Source organism: Zootoca vivipara, chromosome 9 (genome assembly GCF_965207765.1).
Source record: "Zootoca vivipara chromosome 9, rZooViv2.hap1.1, whole genome shotgun sequence".
In the NCBI taxonomy this organism is placed as follows: Eukaryota; Metazoa; Chordata; class Lepidosauria; order Squamata; family Lacertidae; genus Zootoca; species Zootoca vivipara.
In genome coordinates, this window is record NC_142592.1 from 56,654,383 (window position 1) to 56,676,267 (window position 21,885).

At 43.4% G+C, this 21,885-nt stretch overlaps 1 protein-coding gene across 1 annotated transcript; it reads left to right on the forward strand.

Moving 5' to 3' along the window:
- The first annotated feature begins 8,169 nt into the window (after positions 1-8,169).
- Positions 8,170-21,517, forward strand: BPGM (bisphosphoglycerate mutase). The gene is made up of 4 exons (XM_035128148.3): positions 8,170-8,473; positions 12,665-12,725; positions 15,554-16,209; positions 19,666-21,517. The coding sequence occupies exons 2-4, from the start codon at positions 12,706-12,708 to the stop codon at positions 19,845-19,847; spliced, it is 858 nt and encodes a 285-aa protein (XP_034984039.1). The 5' UTR covers positions 8,170-8,473; positions 12,665-12,705; the 3' UTR covers positions 19,848-21,517.
- The last annotated feature ends 368 nt before the right edge of the window (positions 21,518-21,885 follow it).

Sequence of the window (21,885 nt, forward strand, 5' to 3'; positions counted from 1 at the left end):
TTCACCTACTTCCAAGAAAGTGCAAACAAAAATAACTTCTTGCTATCTAAGCAAGGGCAAAGTGGGGGTGACAAAGAAACGGCAGAACCCAGATTCTATCCCCTCCCTTGCCAAGCCTTCTAACAAACATAACAAAGGACCTCCTGTGCAGAGAGAAGATTGTGCAGAGGGAAGTTACACCAAGGGGACAAAGGCAATTGTTAAAACAGCTGAGTCACCTCCGAAAGTGAGTCCTAAATCCCGAACACCCCATGAATTACTCCAAGTCCAAAAAATCGAGGAATTAATGTTAAAACAAATCTTGGAACTGTCCTCGGGAAGCGTTAGAACAACTAAAGATCCTAATCCTCAACTCATTGAGGCAAATGAAGAGGATCTATCAATTGTTAAGTGGCTTGTGCTTTTAACTGAGGACATTGAACACATAAAATCCTTTCTCAGTATTTGTACTAAAATTCTTACCATTGTGACAGATACCTGTAAAACTTTCTGGGAAAAATATGGCAGTGTGATCACAGAACCCGTAAGTAATAATACCCCCCCCCTTTTGCAAAAATAAACCACTAAAGAAGACTAAAAGAAGCTGCAGGGCTAATGTCCATAAAAATGTTAAAAACGCTAAGGCAATGAAATATAAAAAAATGGATTTTAAAAAGCTATTTAAACTTCTTGAGAGTCCCTCAAATAGAGTGAACTCTGTGACATCTTCAGTGAAGAAGCCACCCAAGCTGCCCAAGCAAAGGAATACCTTAAACTCTTACTCAGACCATGCATTGGAACTCTCGGACTCCCCAGTGTCTCTACATACACCAAATCCTAAGCAAGATCCCCTGATCCAAGGTCCACGGGCCTACGTCTTATCTGCAGACAAACCCAAACTCTACAAGAAGAAAATTCCGTCAGATAATAACAGGAAATTGGTTTTGTCTCAAGACAAGCTTGTTTTATCAAGATACCCTAAGCCTCCAGGATTTCTATCACAAGAGGAACGTAAAGCCCACCTATGGAACCTTTTAAAGGCATATATGCCAGGTATTCTTATCAATCCTACTGACCTAGCTCACGTCGAATACTTATATTTTGATGGCTTTCATGCTAGGGTGGTGGCCTCATTTCGAGACCAGAGATTGGCCAAAACAGTGTACAAATGCAGAGACCGCCTGAAGATAAGTGGCGTAAGAATATCAAGATATTTCAAAAATGAGGCATCTCCAACGCCTCTTTTTCCCTATCTTGCAACTTCTTATAAGATTGACCAACTTGCTCTAATTGATATAAATCCTTCAGATGGAAACTCTAATCACCCGACCAACTTGACTATCAAAGAACACCAAAAGATGGACTCCTATGACCCTATGCGTGCAACAAATCAAGGAAACGACCTGGATAGTTTTGAAAACAACCTATTATACTCCTACCAAGCTCTCCCTCAAGAAGCCCAGAACGAAATACTCCACAAACTTGACACCTTGCGCTCCTGTCTGATAACCCTAACGAAAGATCAGATGGAGCCACTTAAGCAAAACTTGCCTGACTGTGTCTCAAAATCTGCTCCTCATCTATACCATCATGAGCTAGATTTGTGGGTTGGAAAACCATCTGCCCCTCTGTGCTGGCAGGTAGATGCAGAGATGAATCCACTCTCCAACAAGCCGGAGGTGAAAAGCTCTCCCCTAGCCTCAACCTCCATACAACTTCCTTCCGAGGCAAATATAGTTACTTCATTAGCCTGGGATAAAATGAGAGAACTTTATGAGTCCGAACTGGGTACCTCACATAAAGTGCCTAGCACGGACATGCGGGTATCCAATTGTATTAATCCATTCTCTTCTAATGTGAGTAAGCTGAAGATGTCCTCAGATATTATTGCTGAAGACCCGATAGATAATCCTTCTGGCGATGTAAACAAATCTAATGGAAATGTGCTCCCCCTATCGGATTGACCATCAGTATCCCCTAATCAAAGATCTCTCCAAACCTTTTCAATTATGTCTTGGAATGTAGCCGGACTTTCGTGTAAATTAGCTGATTCTGATTTTATAATTTTTTTTATCTTCATGATATAATCTTTTTTCAGGGAACTTGGTCTCTTAAACCTTTAGAAATTCCGAATTTTACCACTTATAATTTACTTGCTACCAAAATCTCAAAGAATGGACGCCCCAAAGCCGGTCTGATCTGTGGTATTAAACAGTCTTCTAACCTTAAAATAAATTATATTAGAAATATTGGACAGTATGCTCAACTGTTATCATTGTTTAATGCACATAAGGAAATTTTTCTTCTAAATATATATTTCCCTCCCATAGAGTCGGAAGCTAAATCAGATTCTGGTTGGAATATAGTCTCTGAAGAGCTGTATTTAATACACAGTAAATTCCCAAACGTCCCCCTGATTGTAATGGGAGACACCAATGCTCGAATTGGATCAGACAATACAGTTCTCTATAAACGCTATGTCTCAACTCTAGCTGAAGATTCTCCACTTCCACTGAGATTAGGGAGAAATTCGAAAGATAATATTATTAATAAAGCGGGAGGAAAACTTTTACAATTGATTTTGGAATTTAATCTTACATTTTTGAATGGTTCAATATGGCCTGATATCCCAGGAGAATTTACCTTCTGCTCCAAAAGGGGCAGGAGTGTAATCGATTATTCTCTAGTTTCTGTTGAAATCTTAGATGAAGTTTCCTCTTTTACAGTTGTAACCCGCTCAGAGAGTGACCACTTTCCAATTGTTTTAGCGATGTACAGAAATCCCAGAAACAATGATACCTGTCCTCCTATTAGTGCCGACAAGACTATGCGAAAAGAATTTATATAGAAGATAAAAATAGGGAGGATCTATTAGCAGTATTTGAAAATAACCCAGTTATTCTTGAACCTTTGCTAACCAAAATCTGATGCCTTTGGCAGACAATGATTACTATTATAATACTATACAGGAATTATTCTCTTCTTTTTTAAATCTCCATCTCAGCAACAAACCTTCAAACAAGTATAACTGGTTTGATAAAGATTGTATCAACCATAAGAAAGAACTTATAACTTGTCTAAAAGAAGCTTCTGTTACCAACTCCCAAGATCTTTGGAAGATCTACTTTGAAATGAAAAATACTTTTAAGAATATGCTCCTAGAAAAAAAATCATGTCTGCACAAGCCAAATGGTCCAAAATTGTGGCTGCGCTAGAAATTAAAGATTCTAAAACCTTCTGGTCACTTCTCTCAATAAAAACTACCACTGATCTCCCCAATATAAGTGATGAAGCCTGGGTTACGTATTTTACCTCTGTTTTTTTATGATCCTCAAGCTTTTACAAAGAAGAATTTTAAGTCTCCTGCGGCAAGAACCACACAATTTCAAATTACTGAAGAGGAGATGAAAAGGATAATTCTTTCGTTTAAACAGGGAAAATCCCCGGGTATGGACGGCATCTCAATAGACTTGCTGAGACCAAATGTGGAATGGTGGGCCATTAATCTTGTCCCGCTTTTTAATTCTATTTATCATTCAGGCCTTGTACCAAAATCGTGGAATAACTCAATAGTGGTGCCGATCTTTAAAAAAGGCGATAGGAACTGTCAAGAGAACTACAGGCCTATTAGTTTGTTACCATGCATAAGCAAAATCTATGCCAAATCCCTGCTTATTAAACTGGAACAATGGATGCTAACCAAAGGTCTGCCTGGTAAGGAACAAGCTGGTTTCAAGGCAGGCTCCTCAACACTTGATCAATGTTTAGTGTTAAGTCACCTTGTAGATAAATATGTCATGAAAAACAAGCGAAGACTCTTTGTGGCATTTGTAGATTTAAAAAGTGCTTTCGATTCGGTCGATCGCAACAAACTGTGGACCAAACTGGAACACCTTGGTATAGACCCACATCTACTGATACTGATACAAAATTTACACTCTAATAACCAAATATATGTTAAAGTTTCAAAAGATGGTAGACTTGCAGGTCCAATCTTCAACAATCGAGGAGTTAGGCAAGGCTGTGTCCTGGCACCTACTCTATTCAATCTATTCTTATCTGATTTACCATTATTTCTTCAGAATGTAACCTCTCACACTCCTTATCTAAACAATATCCCAGTTTTTTTATTACTATATGTAGATGCAGCAATTATCTCACTTTCTTCTTTGGGTATTAAAAAATTACTTAAGAGCTTTTCAAACTTCTGCTCCCTTAATAATTTTAAAAATCAACTATGATAAGACCAAAATTATGCAGTTTACAAAAAGAGGGAACCCAAAAAACGATATAATCAATGGACATCTAATACAGGAAGTGAAGCATTTCAATTATCTGGGGATTGTATTCAAAAATAATATGAACTGGAACACACACATCTGTGTGGCAATAGCTAAGGTTAAAGGTACAGCCCACCATATCAAATCTTATTTCTTTCCCCCTGAAGGAAACAGATACATTCCAGCGGTACTGCAAGTAATTGACATGAAACTTTGTGCCCAACTTTTATATGGCACCCCACTGTGGATTTCAGGTGACCTTAAGATGCTGGATAAATTTCATGCATCCCTTCTGAGGCCATTACTAGGACTCGCAAACTCTGTAAAATATGAATCAATATATGCTGCGAGCTGGGAATATTGTCTATCAGCAAGAGCATGGCTGAGGACCTTGAAATATTGGATCTTCCTGCATTACAGAGCCCTATCCCCTAACTCTCTCCTGTATGATCTTTTAAGTGATAATATAATTTACAATCTATCATTGATTTGTAGGAGAAAATTGAATTTGATAGGGCTTAACTTAGTTGACTTTGAAAATTCTGATCCCAAAGACATCTGGGAAATTATTAGGAAGACTCTTATAGGAAAAAGTGTTCTCTCCACGCTTGAGGTTGCAAAGCACAGCACCTGTTCTCCTCTCCATTTAAATCGCCCACTGTGCAGAGATTTTCAAAAGGGATACATGACAAATTTGAAAAACCACGAACTGTGTAGGCTGTTTATGCTGGCCAGATTTAATATGTTTCCCTCGATGAGGGTGAGAGGAAGATATTTGGGTCTCCCAGAATCAGAGCGTCTCTGCAAATGTAGTAAACAGGAACCTGATACTTTGGAGCATATTTTTCTTTTCTTGTGAATTTGGAATTCATGCCAGAAGACAACTATTAGAGGCCTTGCAACTCAATTGGCTGATTTCCAAGCTACCAACTGTTCAGGTCCTACTATCGGACAGGGATGATCAAATTACTACAGCCGTAGCTGAATTTTTGACAGGGCCGGCTCGTCGTAGAACCCCGGTGGCGCAGGGCACCATGGCGCCAGCCCGCCAGGAGGGCGCCGTGAGCTGCGCCCGCCCGCTGGCCCGCCGGTCCGCTGCGCAGCTCTGCCCGGCGCCCACCTGCCCACCGCGCTGGGAAACGGGGCGGGAGGGCGCCGGAGAGATTGCGCTGTGCCTGCCCGCCCGCCACGCAGCAGCGCCGCGCCCACCCGCCCACCGTGCTGGGAAACGGGGCGGAAGGGCGCCGGAGAGATCTGGCGCACCATGGCGACAGGGGCGCTTAAGACGGCGCTGATTTTTGAGTGCTGTCCATGCAGAAAGGCTGGGCCATTACAAAGAGGTTTAGTGCTTCTTAATTGGTAGGTGATGTGCCAGTGTTCGGTTGTAGTATTTATATATATCTATACTCTTCCTGGAGTTAAGGAACTGACTGGGATAAGCCTTGCTCAACTGAGTCTGTATTTTATATAATCTGTATATAAATTTTATGTGATAATGTGTGGTTTGACATGCCTAATAAAGGATATTTGTTTGTTTGTTTGAAACCTGAGGCACGAACTTACTATGGCTTAAAGAAGCCATTATTTTCTCCTCCACAGCTCTCCACCTGCACTCTGGAAAAATAATACTAAGCTTGCAGGCCTGATTATTAATTTCTGAACACTCAGAAGCACCAAACTTCTTTCTCTTCCTCAACTTTTAAAATTTATTTATTAAAAGTTTTCTTGATTTACAAAGATATGTGCAATGTCTCTCATAACATTTTTAGAAATCATGGAGCAGAATACATGCAGCTCCAGACAATGGTCAGTTCCTGGGAAGAAGAGACCAAATGGCAGTTTTGCAAGCAAACCAACTTTTCACAGTGCCCCAATGTTGCCAAAGTGCTATTAAAGAAACAAAAGGTAGAAGGAATTTCATTGGGTGCAGTTTTTCACCCTCACAGGAGCATTGGAAGCTGCCAGCCAGACCAATAGTCCATCTATCTCATTATTGATTATACTGACTGGCAGCTGCTCTCTAGGATTTGACAGGAGACAGTCTCAGCCCTCCTTGCAGAGGCCAGAGATTGAACACGAGGCCTTCTGTATGCACTGAGCCCTGTCTCTCATGCAGGGTCAGGTTATGTTGACAAAAGTTTTTAGAACTCTCACCAAGTTCCCCCGCCATATAGTTTAAATATAAATATGCTTGTCATTTCACAGGTGCAAACAGGGACACATTTGTGCATCACTCCTATTCTCTATCACAGATCTCTCCATTGCACATTGCTGGAGGTTATTATTTGCCTATGGCATTCATTTACCCTGGAAATGCTGCTCTGGTTTAAAAGCAAGTGGGGATTTCTTTTTGTTCTCTAATGAAAGATCTAAATACACACATATAATTGATCCATATATAATCGACCTCATGATTTTATTAACATGCTGGAGATAATTTTTTAAAAAAATAAAGTGGCATGCTCAGAATTGCATGTCATCATGCCTGATATTAATATTCATGCCTATGCATTTGCATATGTGTGTGCAAGAAAGGTGAGCCCTCCCCCTCAGCAATGTATTCAATAAATGTGTAAGGGGAGGTGGAGGGACTGCAGCCTAATTCTACAGCTGCCTCCACCCCCTGGCATCCTCACATTTGCTATGAGTGAGAAGGTGGACTTGCTCTATGCATGTCCTGATTTGGCCAGGTGGAGTTCAGTGCATGCCAATGTAACAGGTGGATGGTGGGGGGTCAACAGGTGCATTGGTGCGGCCCTGCAACCTCCTCGCCTTATCTGAACACTATGTGTGTATGTAATCTAGACCTCATTAGATAAAATATCACCGGATGTAACTTTTGGGGATGTGAAGGATGGGCAGTATCACATAAGAATAGTTTCACTAGCACACCTGTGAAAATAATGACAGAAATGTTAAAAGCCACATTCAGAATCTCTGCAAAAGGCAGAATAGGTAGAAGCAGGGACAGTTATTTATCCGGGATAGATAAACACACAAACTCCATGGTAAACAGAGATGATTAGATAGGGAAATATTTTGCTTTTCTTTATTACAGTACTTCCTTAAATTAATGAAAAACTGACCTCTAGTGGCTGAAATGGGAAACAGTGCATTATCGGTATATCCTGTGGCAGCCTGTTTTGCAGATGTATTGAAGAACCACCATTTACCACAACCGACTTTTTTTTTTTTTTTTTACAGATAATGAATAATGGTAATAAAGTATAGAGGAATACGAAAAAATCGTGCATTTCCCCCCGACATGAAGTTGTTCGTGTTTAAAAGTGCACCAAGATTCATAGTTGTTTTTGCCAAAAAGTAGTTGAGACTGCTTCGACAGCCTGGAGCTGTTACCGGTACGTGCCTATGTACATAACTTGATGGCAACAGCTTCATATATGAACTACTTTGAAAGAAAAGAATGGCATTTGAAGTGGCAAAAATATTCATTTGTGATGGCTCTTTGCATTTTTGCCAGTATTCACCTTAATTTGCAGTTATTAAATACAACCCGGCTGGGGCAACCCAGTCTGATGGTACAAAGAATAAAATTTCCATCCGATGGCTCTGCTATGAGTAGGCATGACTACAGAAGAGCTGGAACACCCCCCCCCCCACACACACAACAGTGTCCAAACGCTCAGTATTTTCTTTGCTTAGGGGCCTCAATCATAAAGCCATTTAATAGAGAGAGCAAGTCCCAATGAGCTCAGCAGGGTTTACAGTACACACGCGCAGAGGCGCGCCTGCACGTGCAGAACTGCAACAAAGGAACCTACACCAGCGTCCCAGCTAGACCACCAACGCAAAGCTCCAAAGGCGGCCCACAACCGGCGAACCAGCTGCTTATTGGCTTCGAACCACGTCGATCATCGCTCTGCCCAATCCAGTCCCTCTTTCCTCACGTGGCGTCACCTGGTAGTTGATGCCGCGCGAGTCGTTCCCGGTCACGTAGTCCACGGCCTCCCTCTCCGCTGTTGTCATCGCGGAGCTCTTCCTGATAGGCGGCCGCTCCGCTTCCTATCTGTGAGCGGCAACCCAAAGCTCCAATCGGAGGAGAGTATCCGAGGGGGCTGGTTAAGTTCTCGCCCCTCCCGCCACCAAGACCCAGCCTGGAGCTGTTAGCAACTGTCGGCGGCCACAGCTGCATCAGCAGCATTTGCACGGGGGCTGTCTTTGCTTTCGGCGGTCTGGCTTTCTCTTGTGCCAAGGTAACCGGTGGTCAGAGCAATTTTAAATATTCGCATGGGGAATAGCCCAAAGTAATATAATGGCGAATAAATTACTGGTGCATGGCGGCAGTTTAGGCTTGCTTTGCTATGCACCATTTTAATTTTAGTCTTGGCTTGGATGTTGCTATGTATTCTGTTCGCCTTGCCTCGACCTCTTGAGTATTTCTCAAACTTGCGAGGGCGGCTCCCATTATCCGTAGCTAGCGGGGCCAATGGTCGGGGGTGATGGGAGTTGTAGTCCAACAACAGCTGGGTACCCAAGTTGGAGAAATACAGTGTGAGGTTTAAAAAGAATGGTGTTTGGAGCTAGATTTTCGAGACTTGGTCTTTAGTCCAGTGACCATTGTCATGGATGCGATTCTTTCATTGCGGGGGTGGGGTGGGTCGACTAGATGGCACTCAGGGTCCCTTCCAGGAACGGTTCATGATTCTGAGACCATAGGAAGCTGCTTTGCACTGAGCCAGGCCTTAGGTCTAATCTAGCTCAGGACAGGAATCCTGTGTACAGGATTGCACTGACTTGCAGCCATACAAAGGTGTTAGTGACAGGGGGATTTATAGGTTGTTTCTGCTTGTGATCTGAGTCCATGTTGGATCTCTGTATCTTTTAAGTGCACATGTTGTGCCATTTTTGGTTCAGCCGTAGAAACTTGTGTAAATATACAGTAGTTGGAAGTTATGAAGAACTTCTTTTTCTGTCCAAATCACACAAATTGGAGAAGGAATTTTGAATAGCTATGCTATCCGAGTAATATCAACCAACACCTTGTAAATATTCCTTTACCAAGCTTTGCTTTTGTGTGTGTAACAGCAGCTGGATTCACAAACAATTAGGGTATTGCAATTAGGTGATCATTCTGGGTTCTTCCTGCAGATTGCCTTTGATCAGACTTTTGTTTATATTTTAAAGCAGGCATCCCCAAACTGCGGCCCTCCAGATGTTTTGGCCTACAACTCCCATGATCCCTAGCTAACAGGACCAGTGGTCAGGGATGATGGGATTTGTAGTCCAAAACATCTGGAGGGCCGAAGTTTGGGGATGCCTGCTTTAAAGGCTCAAGAGTAGGACAGGCATTTGAACCCTATTGGATGGTAATCCCACCTCTTATGTAGGTCAATATGCAGCACGGGGGGGGTGGGGGTGGACTGAGTGTGGGATTGCCAGATGGAAGAGGCCTGAACATTTTATAGCTCTGCAGAAGAGATAATTTTGTCAAATTCTCTTGCCTACGCCAATAAAAGGTGCAGGTCCCCTGTCTAAGGCAGGGGCCAATGGTTAGAGTGTTAGACCAGGACTGGGAAGACCATTAAATTATTGGTCACTCATAAGCAGTTATTCCCTTTTTGCCTGGTTTACCACATGGGGTTCTTGGAAGGATAAAATGAGGGACTCAATGTCTGCTACCCTGACCTGAGCTGTACGGAGGAAGGGCAGATTAACACAACCGTTAAAAGTACTGGAGCCCTGTTCTCCTTTGCACCTGGGTTGGGAGAAGGAATAGAGAGCAACATTTGGTTCAAAAATGCCAACAGATGAGGACTGCATGTGCATCATCTCCAACCCCCTTCCAACCATCCTGCCCATATATTTGTAATAGTGAAGAAGCCTGTCTTGTTTGTACACTGATGTTCTTTGCAGAAACGGTTTATCCTGGATTGCCCCTGTGTTTTGTTCTCCAGGAGCCTCATGGGAACACTGGGGAGTTCTCCTTTAACCTCTTGAACAGATCATGTGACAGTGGTAACAAAAAGAACATTCTCGCCTGTGTGTGCTGCATTTAACAGAACCAATTAGTTATTGTTTTCTGTCCTCTGGACAGTTAGATAACTACAGTAGTACTGGGTGTTTCTGCAGTACTTTGAAAGCTTCTCTTTAGGATTTCCACCTTCTTTTCCCTTGAACAGTTGCAGAGAAAGCAGGAATTCAATATCATATTTTTGTTTTATCGATGTAGAGATGTAGTGATTCTTGAGGTGTTACTCGCTGTTTTTATTCTAAAGGCACAAGTTCTATGCCAGAAATATGGTAACAGAACTTCTGAGATGGAACATGTGAGATGTAGAGTTGTTATCTGTCTGTGGCCCTAACCTTGTGCAGGTGAAGCTTTACAGAAATAAAACCTTTGAGAAAAGCTCTTTATCTGCTCAGTTTCTGCATAAAGGCACAGAAGCAGGACAACTGCATCAGCATTTGGAGCCTAAATACAATGCCTAAAGAGTTCCTCCAAAGGAACCTGTGTTTACTTGAACTTGAGAGGGGAAATGAAAATGGAAGCTATAGGGACCTGTCATGTTAAAGGTTAACCTTGTAGAGGAACTTGGCAGGTATGACTTCTATTAATATCACTGTGAGGCACTTAGTCAGCTGAAGGCGTGTGGATCCCTTCTCTGGGAGTTCATGGCTGAAAGAGTGATAGAGAACAGGCGACCGTTCTGTTGCTTTCTGTATCATTCATCTGTACCAGACATGTAGTTAAACCAGTGTTTTTCAAACTTGGGTCTCCAGCAATTGCTAGACTACAGGTCCCATAATCCCCGACCACAGGTCCTGCTAGCTAGGGATGATGGGAGTTGTAGTCCAACAACAGCTAGTGACCCAAGTTTGAGAAACACTGACCATCTGATATATAGTGACTGCAAGTAAGCAAGTGGTAGCTTGGCTCACAGAACATAAGCAGAAATCAACGGCAAGATGAGTGTTTGCGTGTTAACATTGCTGGGTGCCTCCGTCCGGTGTCTGCATTGCCATGTAGCTGTGTGTGTTTGCCATCTCTTTCCCCTGCCCCATTTACCAGATTGCAAGTGCAATCCTATTCACGTCTACTAAGAAATAAGAACCACTAAGATTAATGGGGCTTGTTCCCAGGATAAATGGGCATAGCATCGCAGCATAAATGCCCTCACCAAAAGCTGTTATTTGTCCTGTAGGGAACAAACGACTAAACAACAACAACAGGGAACAAATATATGTAATATCATACAGGGAGCATATGAGTACTGATAAATATTTCTTTTGGAAGGCAAATAACAGGGAGGGGGAGGTGATTTAAATTGTCGAAGCAGTATGTGTATGTGGAGGGTTTAAAAACACTTTCCACTCCAATCCCACACCTGGCTGCCTTGATCTAAAGCAGGCACCCCCAAACTGCGGCCCTCCAGATGTTTTGGCCTACAACTCCCATGATCCCTAGCTAACAGGACCAGTGGTCAGGGATGATGGGAACTGTAGTCTAAAACATCTGGAGGGCCGAAGTTTGCGGATGCCTGATCTAAAGGGAAGAGTTGGCAGATCCTATTCTCAGATCTCCAAAATCCATGTCTGTTGTGTCTGAATGTGTAGCTACATTCCAGCTACTGTACTGTATTCCACCAATTCCCCATTGTGCAGATGGTGGTGGTAGATTAAGTCAGACCAGGAAGAAATATCCCATTTCTGGATTATAGAAAATATTAGACTGCATGCCTCACCGCTCTATGAAAACTAACCAGTAGTCTTCAGAGCCCAGAAGTGCTGCTTAATTTGGGAAGAGATGGACTGAAACCGTATGCCAATGTCTCTTAATGGGATGCCTGTTTGACAGTGGGCAGACTTGGTTTGCTTTGCGCTCTGGAGAAATTGTGGCGGCCCTGTAGCTTGGCTTCACTGGGAACTGCATGTCACAGAGAGCGCTCTAATTTTTGCAGACAGCTGAACCTAGCGTTGGCCCAGCAGGAGGGACTGTTTATGTAACAGGCCTTTCTCCCATCTCCATGCTGTTTGGGTATGAAAACTGGAAATCGAACAGCAAACAGGACTTGGGCTTTAAGCAAAGTTTGAACTTCAGAGTTCAATTGCCTGCAGTTTCTCAGGAAACAACGCAGTTATCTATATTTATTATTTTTATGCACTAGCAAGTAGATTTTTTCTAGCCCCAACTCGTAGATTCTAGTATCCTGTTGGGGAAGTTGTGGCTCGAATGCTTCTCCCTAACATGCCATGTGTCAGTGTTCAAGGATTTATGTAATTTTGGTTTTGTTGTGTATAGCGGAGTATTCACTCATCTGAAGTGGCAAAGCTCAGACACAGTTTTACCACCTCAGGGAATACTAATATTTGATTCTTCCCCCCTGACCCCGACCCTAACTTCATTAGCTTTCATTGTGTTTTCTTTTTCTCTTTTAATATTGCAGCCTACCTATAAAGTCTTTTGCCTCATATCTGTGTAGGATGAATGCATTTCCAATGGATAAGGTGAGTTTAAATTGTTTTTATCTTTATCTTGTTTTAAAGCAGATGGTTGCATGATTATCTTTTATGGGCTCTTGTCTCGTGCCTTTGTAGCTTGGCAGGTGTCTGGGATGGGTTGGCCAAGCAAGCCATGATAAAGCAATGTGGTTGGATTTGGGCATAATGTCAAACCATACTTAAATAGAGTTATGGTTTGTAAGCCAACAATAAACATAGGTTTGCATCATGGGTTATTGGCAGAAAATAAACTAGGGTCAGCCCATTGAACTGGGTTCACATATTCAAACAAACCTGTAGTTAGGCTGGACCAGCGATGGTGTAGTGTTATGTGCAAACTAGGTCAATTTCTAAATCGTGCACCAGCCCCATTTTGATTGCTAGCACCAGTTGATGTGGCACCCTGCTTCTTTGGGGTTTGAATTTCCATTAGGTTTGAGCAGTCCTGTTATTCAAACGCTTCTTCAGTGTTACAATTCCAGTGCTGCAGTCTGAGGGTCTATGATGAATAAACTGTTATCATTGAAAGGGCTGAAGAAGTGTAGTTTATTAAAAACCTGCACAAACTCAATGACCTATTGGTAGAAGAATTAAGCTGATTTATTGGGAATTAAGCTAGTTTATTTGGAAATGGTAGGGTCCTGCAGAGGGGCTAATGAGTCTCAAAGCAGCAGAAGAACAAGCACAAAAATGTCCTTGCTTAACAGCTGTATTTTTGAGATATGGAGAAAGATGGTCACGCCCACCGTCCCCTGGACCTTCCCCCAGCAATAAACCAGCTCTATTAGAAATACAGTGGTACCTCTACTTACAAATAACTCTACTTACGAATGTTTCTACTTACGAATGGAGCTCTGTCTGCCATCTTGGATGTGGTTTAGATAGGATTTTTTCTACTTACGAATTTTTAGATGGGGTTGCTTCTACTTACGAATTTTTTCTCCCAATGCATTCCTATGGGATTCGACTTACAATTTTTTTCGACTTACAAATGTGCGTTCGGAATGCATTAAATTCGTAAGTAGAGGTACCACTGTACCTGTTATATGAGGGGTTTCCTAATATGGGCAGGTTCTAGTCAAGGTATTGAGCCCTCTTCAGGCATATAAAAAGATCACATGGGATCTCAAACTTAGGAGGGAGATGGGAGCATGGGCAGTCCAAGGGCACCAAAAGAGGCTGCTCCATAGGGTTGCTTGTTGCAAGGTTGTCAACTGTTAAGTTGTACAGTATGTGCTTCAAAGCCCCGTTCAGACCTTCCTGCTCAGTGCGGGAGCAGGTGTGTGCACACACACCACACAAACACACACGAACCTCCCCCACAGGTTGAATCTCAGGTGTTCTTTTTAAACACTTGAAAAATGGCTACTGTGAGATGAAAATATGGCACTGCCTCCACATTTTTGAACCTTGGAACTGGCATGATTTCCCCATGTCACACGGACCTTGTTTGTTATCTCACTGGTCCCAGACAACTAGGCGCCACTTCTGCTGTGCTGTTGCATCACGTGATAGCTTCTGTGCGCCATAATGGCAGAGGCCAGGTCCCTGCTACGTCTGAATTGAATCTAGACCTGTCTGCTGCCTTGCGGGATATCTTTGGGAGAAGGAAAGGCTAAGGAGTAAACCCTATACAAATCCGGACTGGAGTCCCTAAGACGGTTGGGTGGCACTTTGTATGCCGCCTCCTGGCAACTCCTGCAGCCCAGCTGGTGCCAAACGTAATGCTCTGCTTTCCTTTCGACCACATCAGCGAGGCCGAGGAGGGTAGTCCTTGTTGTCTGGGCAGCCCAGGACCTCCATACACACTGTCCAGGCTTGTGCCCTGGGGAGGTCACTTCGGTATTGCAAACACAGTGGTTTGACTTCACCCCCGGAGGCACACTCCATTGCCTCTCAAGACAGACAGGTGCCATCAACAAACGATTAGGCACGTTTAATACTGCAGCCTTTGAGATTTATACAATGTCCTGAATTGAGCTAGAGGCACATGATGGATTTGAGGGCACAGAGGTAGGGATCTTATTCAAAAGCAATGTAGACAGCTGTGTTTGCTTGAATACACTTTTTTGTGTGGATGGAACCAGAAGAGAGTCTAGGTAAGTTGTATAAGGCTAGAGCAATGGATTACAAAATGTAATTGATATGTATGTATTAGATTGTGGATTACCAGGAGTAAATAGAAATTACAGGGCGTGGGAGGATTGACTGGAAAGGAGATAACGTGGTCAGATATGTGCACGTGGAGGAATTTGATAGATCAGGAGATACACATTGCTGGTTTCAATACGCAATCCTGCATTTGCCAATTTGAGGGCCAGGTTTCATTGGGTGTGTGTTGCAGGTATTGTTTGACCGCAAGGAACTTTAATTGTGTCATCCTGGGTCGTCTTCTGCAACAGGCACATTGAGCATGTTGTCGCTGATTGGGTGAAACAAGCTCCCCCAACTTGGTGCCCTTGGTTTTGGGTTGAGGGGAGTTGTAGTCCAAAACATCTGGACAGCACTACAAACCAATTACCCGCTGCCCCAAACACAGCTGAAGTTTGGGGCATATGACGCATTGCAGTAATCAAATCTAGAGGTTACCAAAGCATAGACAACAGTGGTCAGGTTATCCCTGCCCAGATAGGGGCACAACTGGGCCACCAGCTGAAGCTGGCGGGAGGCAGTGTTTTTCTTCTACATGTTACAGAATGGTGGATGAGCTGCCTTCATCTCTCATTGCTGAAAATCTAATTGGGCAACTTGTGACAAGATTCTGTGGATCCTCAGGGTTCACCACAACGCAGTGACCCAAAGCGGTTTATCTATGTGTTCCATCTCTTTATTAGATGGTCTCTCATTAGATGCTACTCCTGTCGCAAGCCCAAGGAAGTTGCAGTCAAAATGCCCAAGTACAAACTGATCCTGCTGAGGCACGGCGAAGGGGCCTGGAACAAAGAGAACCGCTTCTGCAGCTGGGTGGACCAGAAGCTGAGCAGCGACGGGATAAAAGAGGCTCAGAACTGCGGCAGGCAACTCAAAGCTCTTGGCATTGAGTTCGACCTTGTGTTTACATCCATCCTCAGCCGCTCTATTCAGACTGCCTGGCTTGTGCTGGAGCAGATGGGGCAGGAGTGGGTCACCACCGAGTCTTCCTGGAGGCTGAATGAGCGGCACTACGGTGCCCTGATAGGCCTCAACAGGGCAGAGATGGCGTTGAACCACGGTGAAGAGCAGGTGAAAAGGTGGAGGAGGAGCTATGACGTCACCCCGCCTCCCATCACCGAGTCCCACCTTTACTACCACGAAATCTACAACGATCGCAGGTATAAGCACTGCGACGTACCGTTGGAGAAACTCCCGAGGGCAGAAAGCTTGAAAGAAGTGCTTGATAGACTCCTTCCCTATTGGAATGAGAGGATAGCTCCGGAGGTGAAGAGGGGCAAGACGGTTCTAATTTCTGCTCACGGGAACAGCACACGTGCTTTGCTGAAACATTTGGAAGGTAATGTAGTGCCACTAATTTGTGCTAACTTTTGTAAATGTGTTATAAACATTGTGGACCATCCTGTCTTCTTTGGCTATTCATTCAGGAATAAATTCTCTCTCTCTCTCTCTCTCTCTTTCTCTTTATCTCTCTTAAATTAAAAAGGGCACATTTATACTATTAGTTTTATAGCAGTTTTAACTGTTGTGGCTTCTCTCTAAAAATCTTGAGACTCCTAGGTCAGCAAGCATCCTGAGAATTCTCTGTTGCAGACCTCTCGTCTTCCTTGGAGGACTGCCTTTCCCTGGTTCCCTAGAGGGAAGGACTGCCTATTGAATTTCTTTGTCCGTAGTGTGGATAAGTTCGTAGAGCAGGGATGGGGAAATTTGTGGCCTTCAGAAGTTCCATTGGCTTTCATCTGCATGGCCAGCAATCGAGGGTGATTGGATGTGCGAGTCCAACAGCCTTTGGAGGGCCACCGGTTCCTCATCCCTGCTTTAGAAAACAAAATACCGTATATGCTTCTTTAGCCTTGCGAGCTAGCCAGCCAGATGGCAGTTGCTGACAATCTCTAGAGCAGGCATCTCCAAACTTTGGCCCTCCAGATGTTTTGGGCTACAATTCCCATCTTCCCTGACCACTGGTCCTGCTAGCTAGGGATTATGGGAGTTGTAGGCCAAAACATATGGAGGGCTGCAGTTTGGGAATGCGTGCTCTAGAGAGCATTCTCGAGTTTGCAGAGTTATTTGCAGCGATTCTTGCCTTCACCATCTTCCCAGAAAATCTGTGGACCTAAGTTATGCGGTGGAGGGTTGTGTTCCGTGTGTCTTTTGTGATGTTCTGACAGCCAAGCCTTTGCCCTCTGCCCCACTCTCGTGGCCTGTTCAGAGAGGAAATGCCCATAGCCCTGGTTATGACACAAAGTCATATGTTCGGCCCAGCTTGCCTTACCAGCATTGTGCTGATGCCTGCTCTCCAGCCCAGTAGACGAATAGCGAAAACAACCAAGGCACAGGAGGCTGAATATGTACCGCATGCCTGTCGTTTGGCTTGTGGCACTCCCGAAAACCACTTGAGCAGATGCCGTGTTTTCCTTTTGCGTGCGATATTTCCCCGTGACCGACTGATGAAAATGAAACGTTTGTATTTAGAAATGTCTTTATTCACAGGAACAATGTTTCCCAATATCAAGCCTCTCCCAATATCAAACCTACCCATTGATTGCCAACAAAACATGCAGGGCTCATTCCCGCAGGTGTCAGCCAGTTCCTCAGAAGGCTGAGGGGGTGGACGTTGGTTATTAACACGTCCAGGCTATTGCCAGACTTGGACAAGGCCTTTTCAACAGAAGTGACTCCAAGTCTGGAGGCATCTATAAATCAAAGCGACATGTCCTCATGTACTCCTTCGGTCCCTGCTCAAGCTATAGGCTGCAATACCTGATCTGACATTAGGTAACGCTGCAGAAATAGAAGGTTGTTGTAAAAGTTGCACAGTTCACTTTGCTTGCTTGCTTCTGAGGCAGCCTGCACTACTACTCAAAGGTGACCTGTCGTCAGGAAGTTCTCCCCGATGCTTAGCCGGCAGCCCCATTCTTCTAATTTGAACCTACTGGCTTCATAGAATCGTGGAGTGGGGAAAGACCTCATATGGCTCACCTGCAATGCAGGAATCTCATCAAAGTCATCTTTATCACCCTATGCTTATCAGAAAATATGGTATCAAGCAGAGGCCTTTCTGGACCGGTTGTGGGAGCAATATTTGAAAGGCCAGTGTCAATAGGAGGAGATTTCAGTGCAAGAATTGGTAGGGAAAGAGAAGAACGATCTAAGTGAGAAGGAAGTTAGACTTGCAGAGATAGTTAAACTTTGTTGCTTAATTTTGGAGCTAGTAACTTTAGTGAACTTACTTGCAAAGCTGATGCCTCCCCTTATTTTTGTTCTTTTCCCCCAAGAACCATTTTCATTTGTTGCAGGTCGGGTGGGAAAGGCAGAATGTTCTAAAAAGACCAAACCAGGGCCAGTAAATGGTGTGTAACGTAGATGTGCCATAGACCTAGACATATGCTTCTTAGGTAGCTCAGTCAGTAGAGCACAAGACTCTTAATCTCAGGGTCGTGGGCTCGAGCCCCACATTGGGCCAAAGATTCCTGCATTGCAGGGGGTGGGAGTGGAAGACCCTTGGGGTCTCTTCCAGCTCTACAGTTCCATGATTCTATGATTTCCTGTTGCATCCAAGCAGGCAATGTGGACTTAATTGCTTTTGCTCAGCTTGGTGTGTTGAAAATTGCTGGGGCCGCAACCCAAAGAGAAATGGATGCACAAGTCGCACGAAAGGTCAACCGTCTCGTGTTATGAGTTGTGTAAAATAACCAGGCCCTGGCCTTAGTTGACATTCATGTTGTCCCTCCAGCGTGTCGTCATAGAAGTTGCCCAGTACTGACTTTTGGTGTTTGGCTCACACTTTTGAGGAGGCAAGGCAAGGCAAGGCAGGAAAGAGTCCTGGATTATCCAAGGCCCTTCAGTTTATTTATTTAAATATATTTGTAAACTGTTCTTCCATTTAAAAAGAAAACATAGCAAGGCAGTGTGCACCATAAAATAAAATAAAATAAAATACTACAGTAACAAAGGCTGGGTGTTAAAAAAGAGATCACATTCAAAAGGCCTGTCAGAGCTGTACAGGTTTCAAAAGATGTCTGAAAGAAGACGGGGAAGACTGACCCTCAGGGACTGCCAAAGTGCCCCATCCTCTCTCCCCAAATCTGAAGTTGTTATCCTAGCAAGAGAAACCTTTGGAAGTGCATCGCTCAGTGATGCAAACTCTACTGGAGGAAAGGAGTGCTGTATTGGAAAGATGAGGATGCTTGTATTTGAAAGGGGACGATGACTACTCCCTATTCTAATTCCTGTCTGGAATACTCTCCCCAGAAAGGCTCGCCTGGCGCCATCTTTACATGTCTTTATGCGCCAGGCAAAAACATTTCCCTTTACCCAGGGCCTATGGGATAAATATTCTACGGCCTGTGAAAGTGTGGGGAAGTGAACTGTTAGTTCTGGTGATTATTTCACTATCAGGCTGTCTGTCATTATTTTTAATATGTTTTTATTATGATGTTCTGTAATGTGTTTTAAAGGGTGGTATATAAATTGAAATAATAATAATGGCCTACTTTTTATTTATTTATTAAAGGAGGCTCTAAATCTGGGGATTATGGTTCATCTGGAGGCAGGGACTGTCCCTCCCACCCTGGATCCCCATGATAGCTGCCCATTGTTCTGGGGAACAATTAAGGGCAACCTATTATGCATCTTTCTGCGTGAAATGAAGTATTCTTCCAGGTCATATGATCTTCACCGGATTTTGAAAGTTTGGTAAATAGGATGACACTTCGTGGCAGCTTAGGCCCAGGAGCCTCCCATGAACCACGTGCAGGAGGCACATATAAACAATCCATTATTTCCTCCTCTGCAGGCATCTCTGATGAGGACATAGTCAATGTGACTCTGCCCACGGGCGTCCCAGTTCTCCTGGAGCTTGATGAGGATCTCCGCTCGCTTGGCCCGCACCAGTTCATTGGCGACCAAGAGGCAATAAAGGCTGCCATCAAGAAAGTGGAAGATCAAGGCAGAGCCAAGCCCACTCTTGAGAAATGAAAGACTGCTTATGCAAAATGCTCTCCCTTTTACCTCTTGCCGTGTGCAGGAAAAGGATAGCGCTTTGGGCTTGCCCTGTGAGGACTTGCTTAAGTTCCCAGTAAGTGGTAGATTTTTAGCATTTTAGCACACCATTTTTGGTTATTCCTTATTTCCTTCTAGCAGCTGTGTTGGATCCTGGTACAAGTAACAGTGAATTTTGTTTGAACAACAGAAAGCTGTTGTTATAAACTTTCCATATCCTTTGTATAGGTCTTACACTACCTGAGAAGGCCAGAGCAAGAACCGGTATTCTGAAGATTTGTGTGTGTGTGTGTGTGTGTGTGTGTGATCATTGTGATCAATGGAGAAAACGCTTTCTGATTTTAACCTAGGCCTCAAGTGATATTTACAAGTTCTCAGGTTCACAGATGCTAAACAGTCACATTATTATTTAATTTAGAATACCCACCCACCCCCGAATTTTTCTCCCCACTGTTTGCAATTCGACAACTTCTGGTATAGCATTGATCTCTGTTAAACTGATTGGTGTGATTTTTGTTGCATGGCTGACAGTGTTGTTTTGAATAAAGCCCTTATATTTTTTACAGGAAATCAAAATGCTCACATTGGCTGAATTTCCCCAAGTTTTACTTCCCATGTTGGAGAGGACCATTAAAAAACAACAACACGAATCCCAGTTAGACTTGACCCATACGCAGTAATGAAGGGTGAATGTTGATGGTACCACTTCAAAATCATCATCATTATTTTTTTAAGATTAATGCTCTAAATTTTGCTTTGGATGTCAGGATATATTCTCTAGGGAGAATAGGCGGTTTCCAACAAAGCAATGCACAAGGTCAAATCTGCTCCCGAGGGTTAAGGAAACTTGGATAATATTTTTGGGGGGTGAGGGCATGCAAGCAGGAAGAGGAGATAGAGGGAAAATTCCATTGCACAGTCAGAAGTTCTTTCATTCCTGGGCTAGCATCTCCTATACATTGTACCCTGTAGAAATGCTATAGGAACAGTTGTGGGGTTGAAAGCGTATTAGTACAAAAAACCTGAAGACTTACCAGCTTTGTGAAGACTGAACTACTGGAACATATAAATGTAAACACTGATGCTATCCAGTAGTGTGTTCTTGGGACAGCCAGGCTGTGTTGAGTATTCAGTTTTTAAATAGTTCTGTGTAACTTTTCCAGGTTCAAACAGAACACAGAATACACTAATCTGTTTTAAGTACATCTATGTAAAACAATCACAGTCAATTAACAAATAGAAGGAAGCTCAGAAAGGGGAAGGATCTACAATCCCATTGATCAGTGCGACTGGTTGTTTAATTCCAGTATTTTCCTCTCTTCTGGGGTCATGACCTTCCAACAGGAAGGAGTGATAAAATAGCCACTGGTGCCCCCGTGTCCTACAACTTCCTCTTCAGACTCTAATAGACCCTTGCACTACACGAGACCCTCTGCCAGCATTTCTAAGCACAAATGCATTTATTTATATATTTTAGAAACTTTGAAGGCATTGCAAAGTTGTATCCTTGACAGGGTAGGGTTTCAGGGGAGAACTGTGGGGGAGAGATCTAAAATAATGTGCACTACTTGTTTGCTTATCCAAACTAAACTGCTTTTTTTGCACCTGTACAAGTGACAAATATAATTCAGTTTGCACATACAAAATGCTATCTCTGTGTGTATGTGTCTTTGTGAAACAAGCAAGCAGTTGTTACTACAGTAACTTCTTTCATTTGTTCCTTCCCTTTCTTCCATCTTGGAATCTGAAGCGGCGTTTGCAGGGTACCTCAGCAGTCTCCTATCCAAGCACTATTCAGACCCAGTCCTGTTTGGTTTTAGCAAGATTGTTGTGTGATGTGCCTTCAGATCAAATCCTGGCAATGACAAATATCTGTAAGGGATGAAGTGAGGAGCAATATTTTGTTAACAGGCCCCCACTTGTGGTATTTTATTTATCACCAGAGTTTATTGCCTACTTTACTAATGACAAACTTAGTTGGTCTCTAAGGTGCTGGAAGAATTTTTTAAATTTT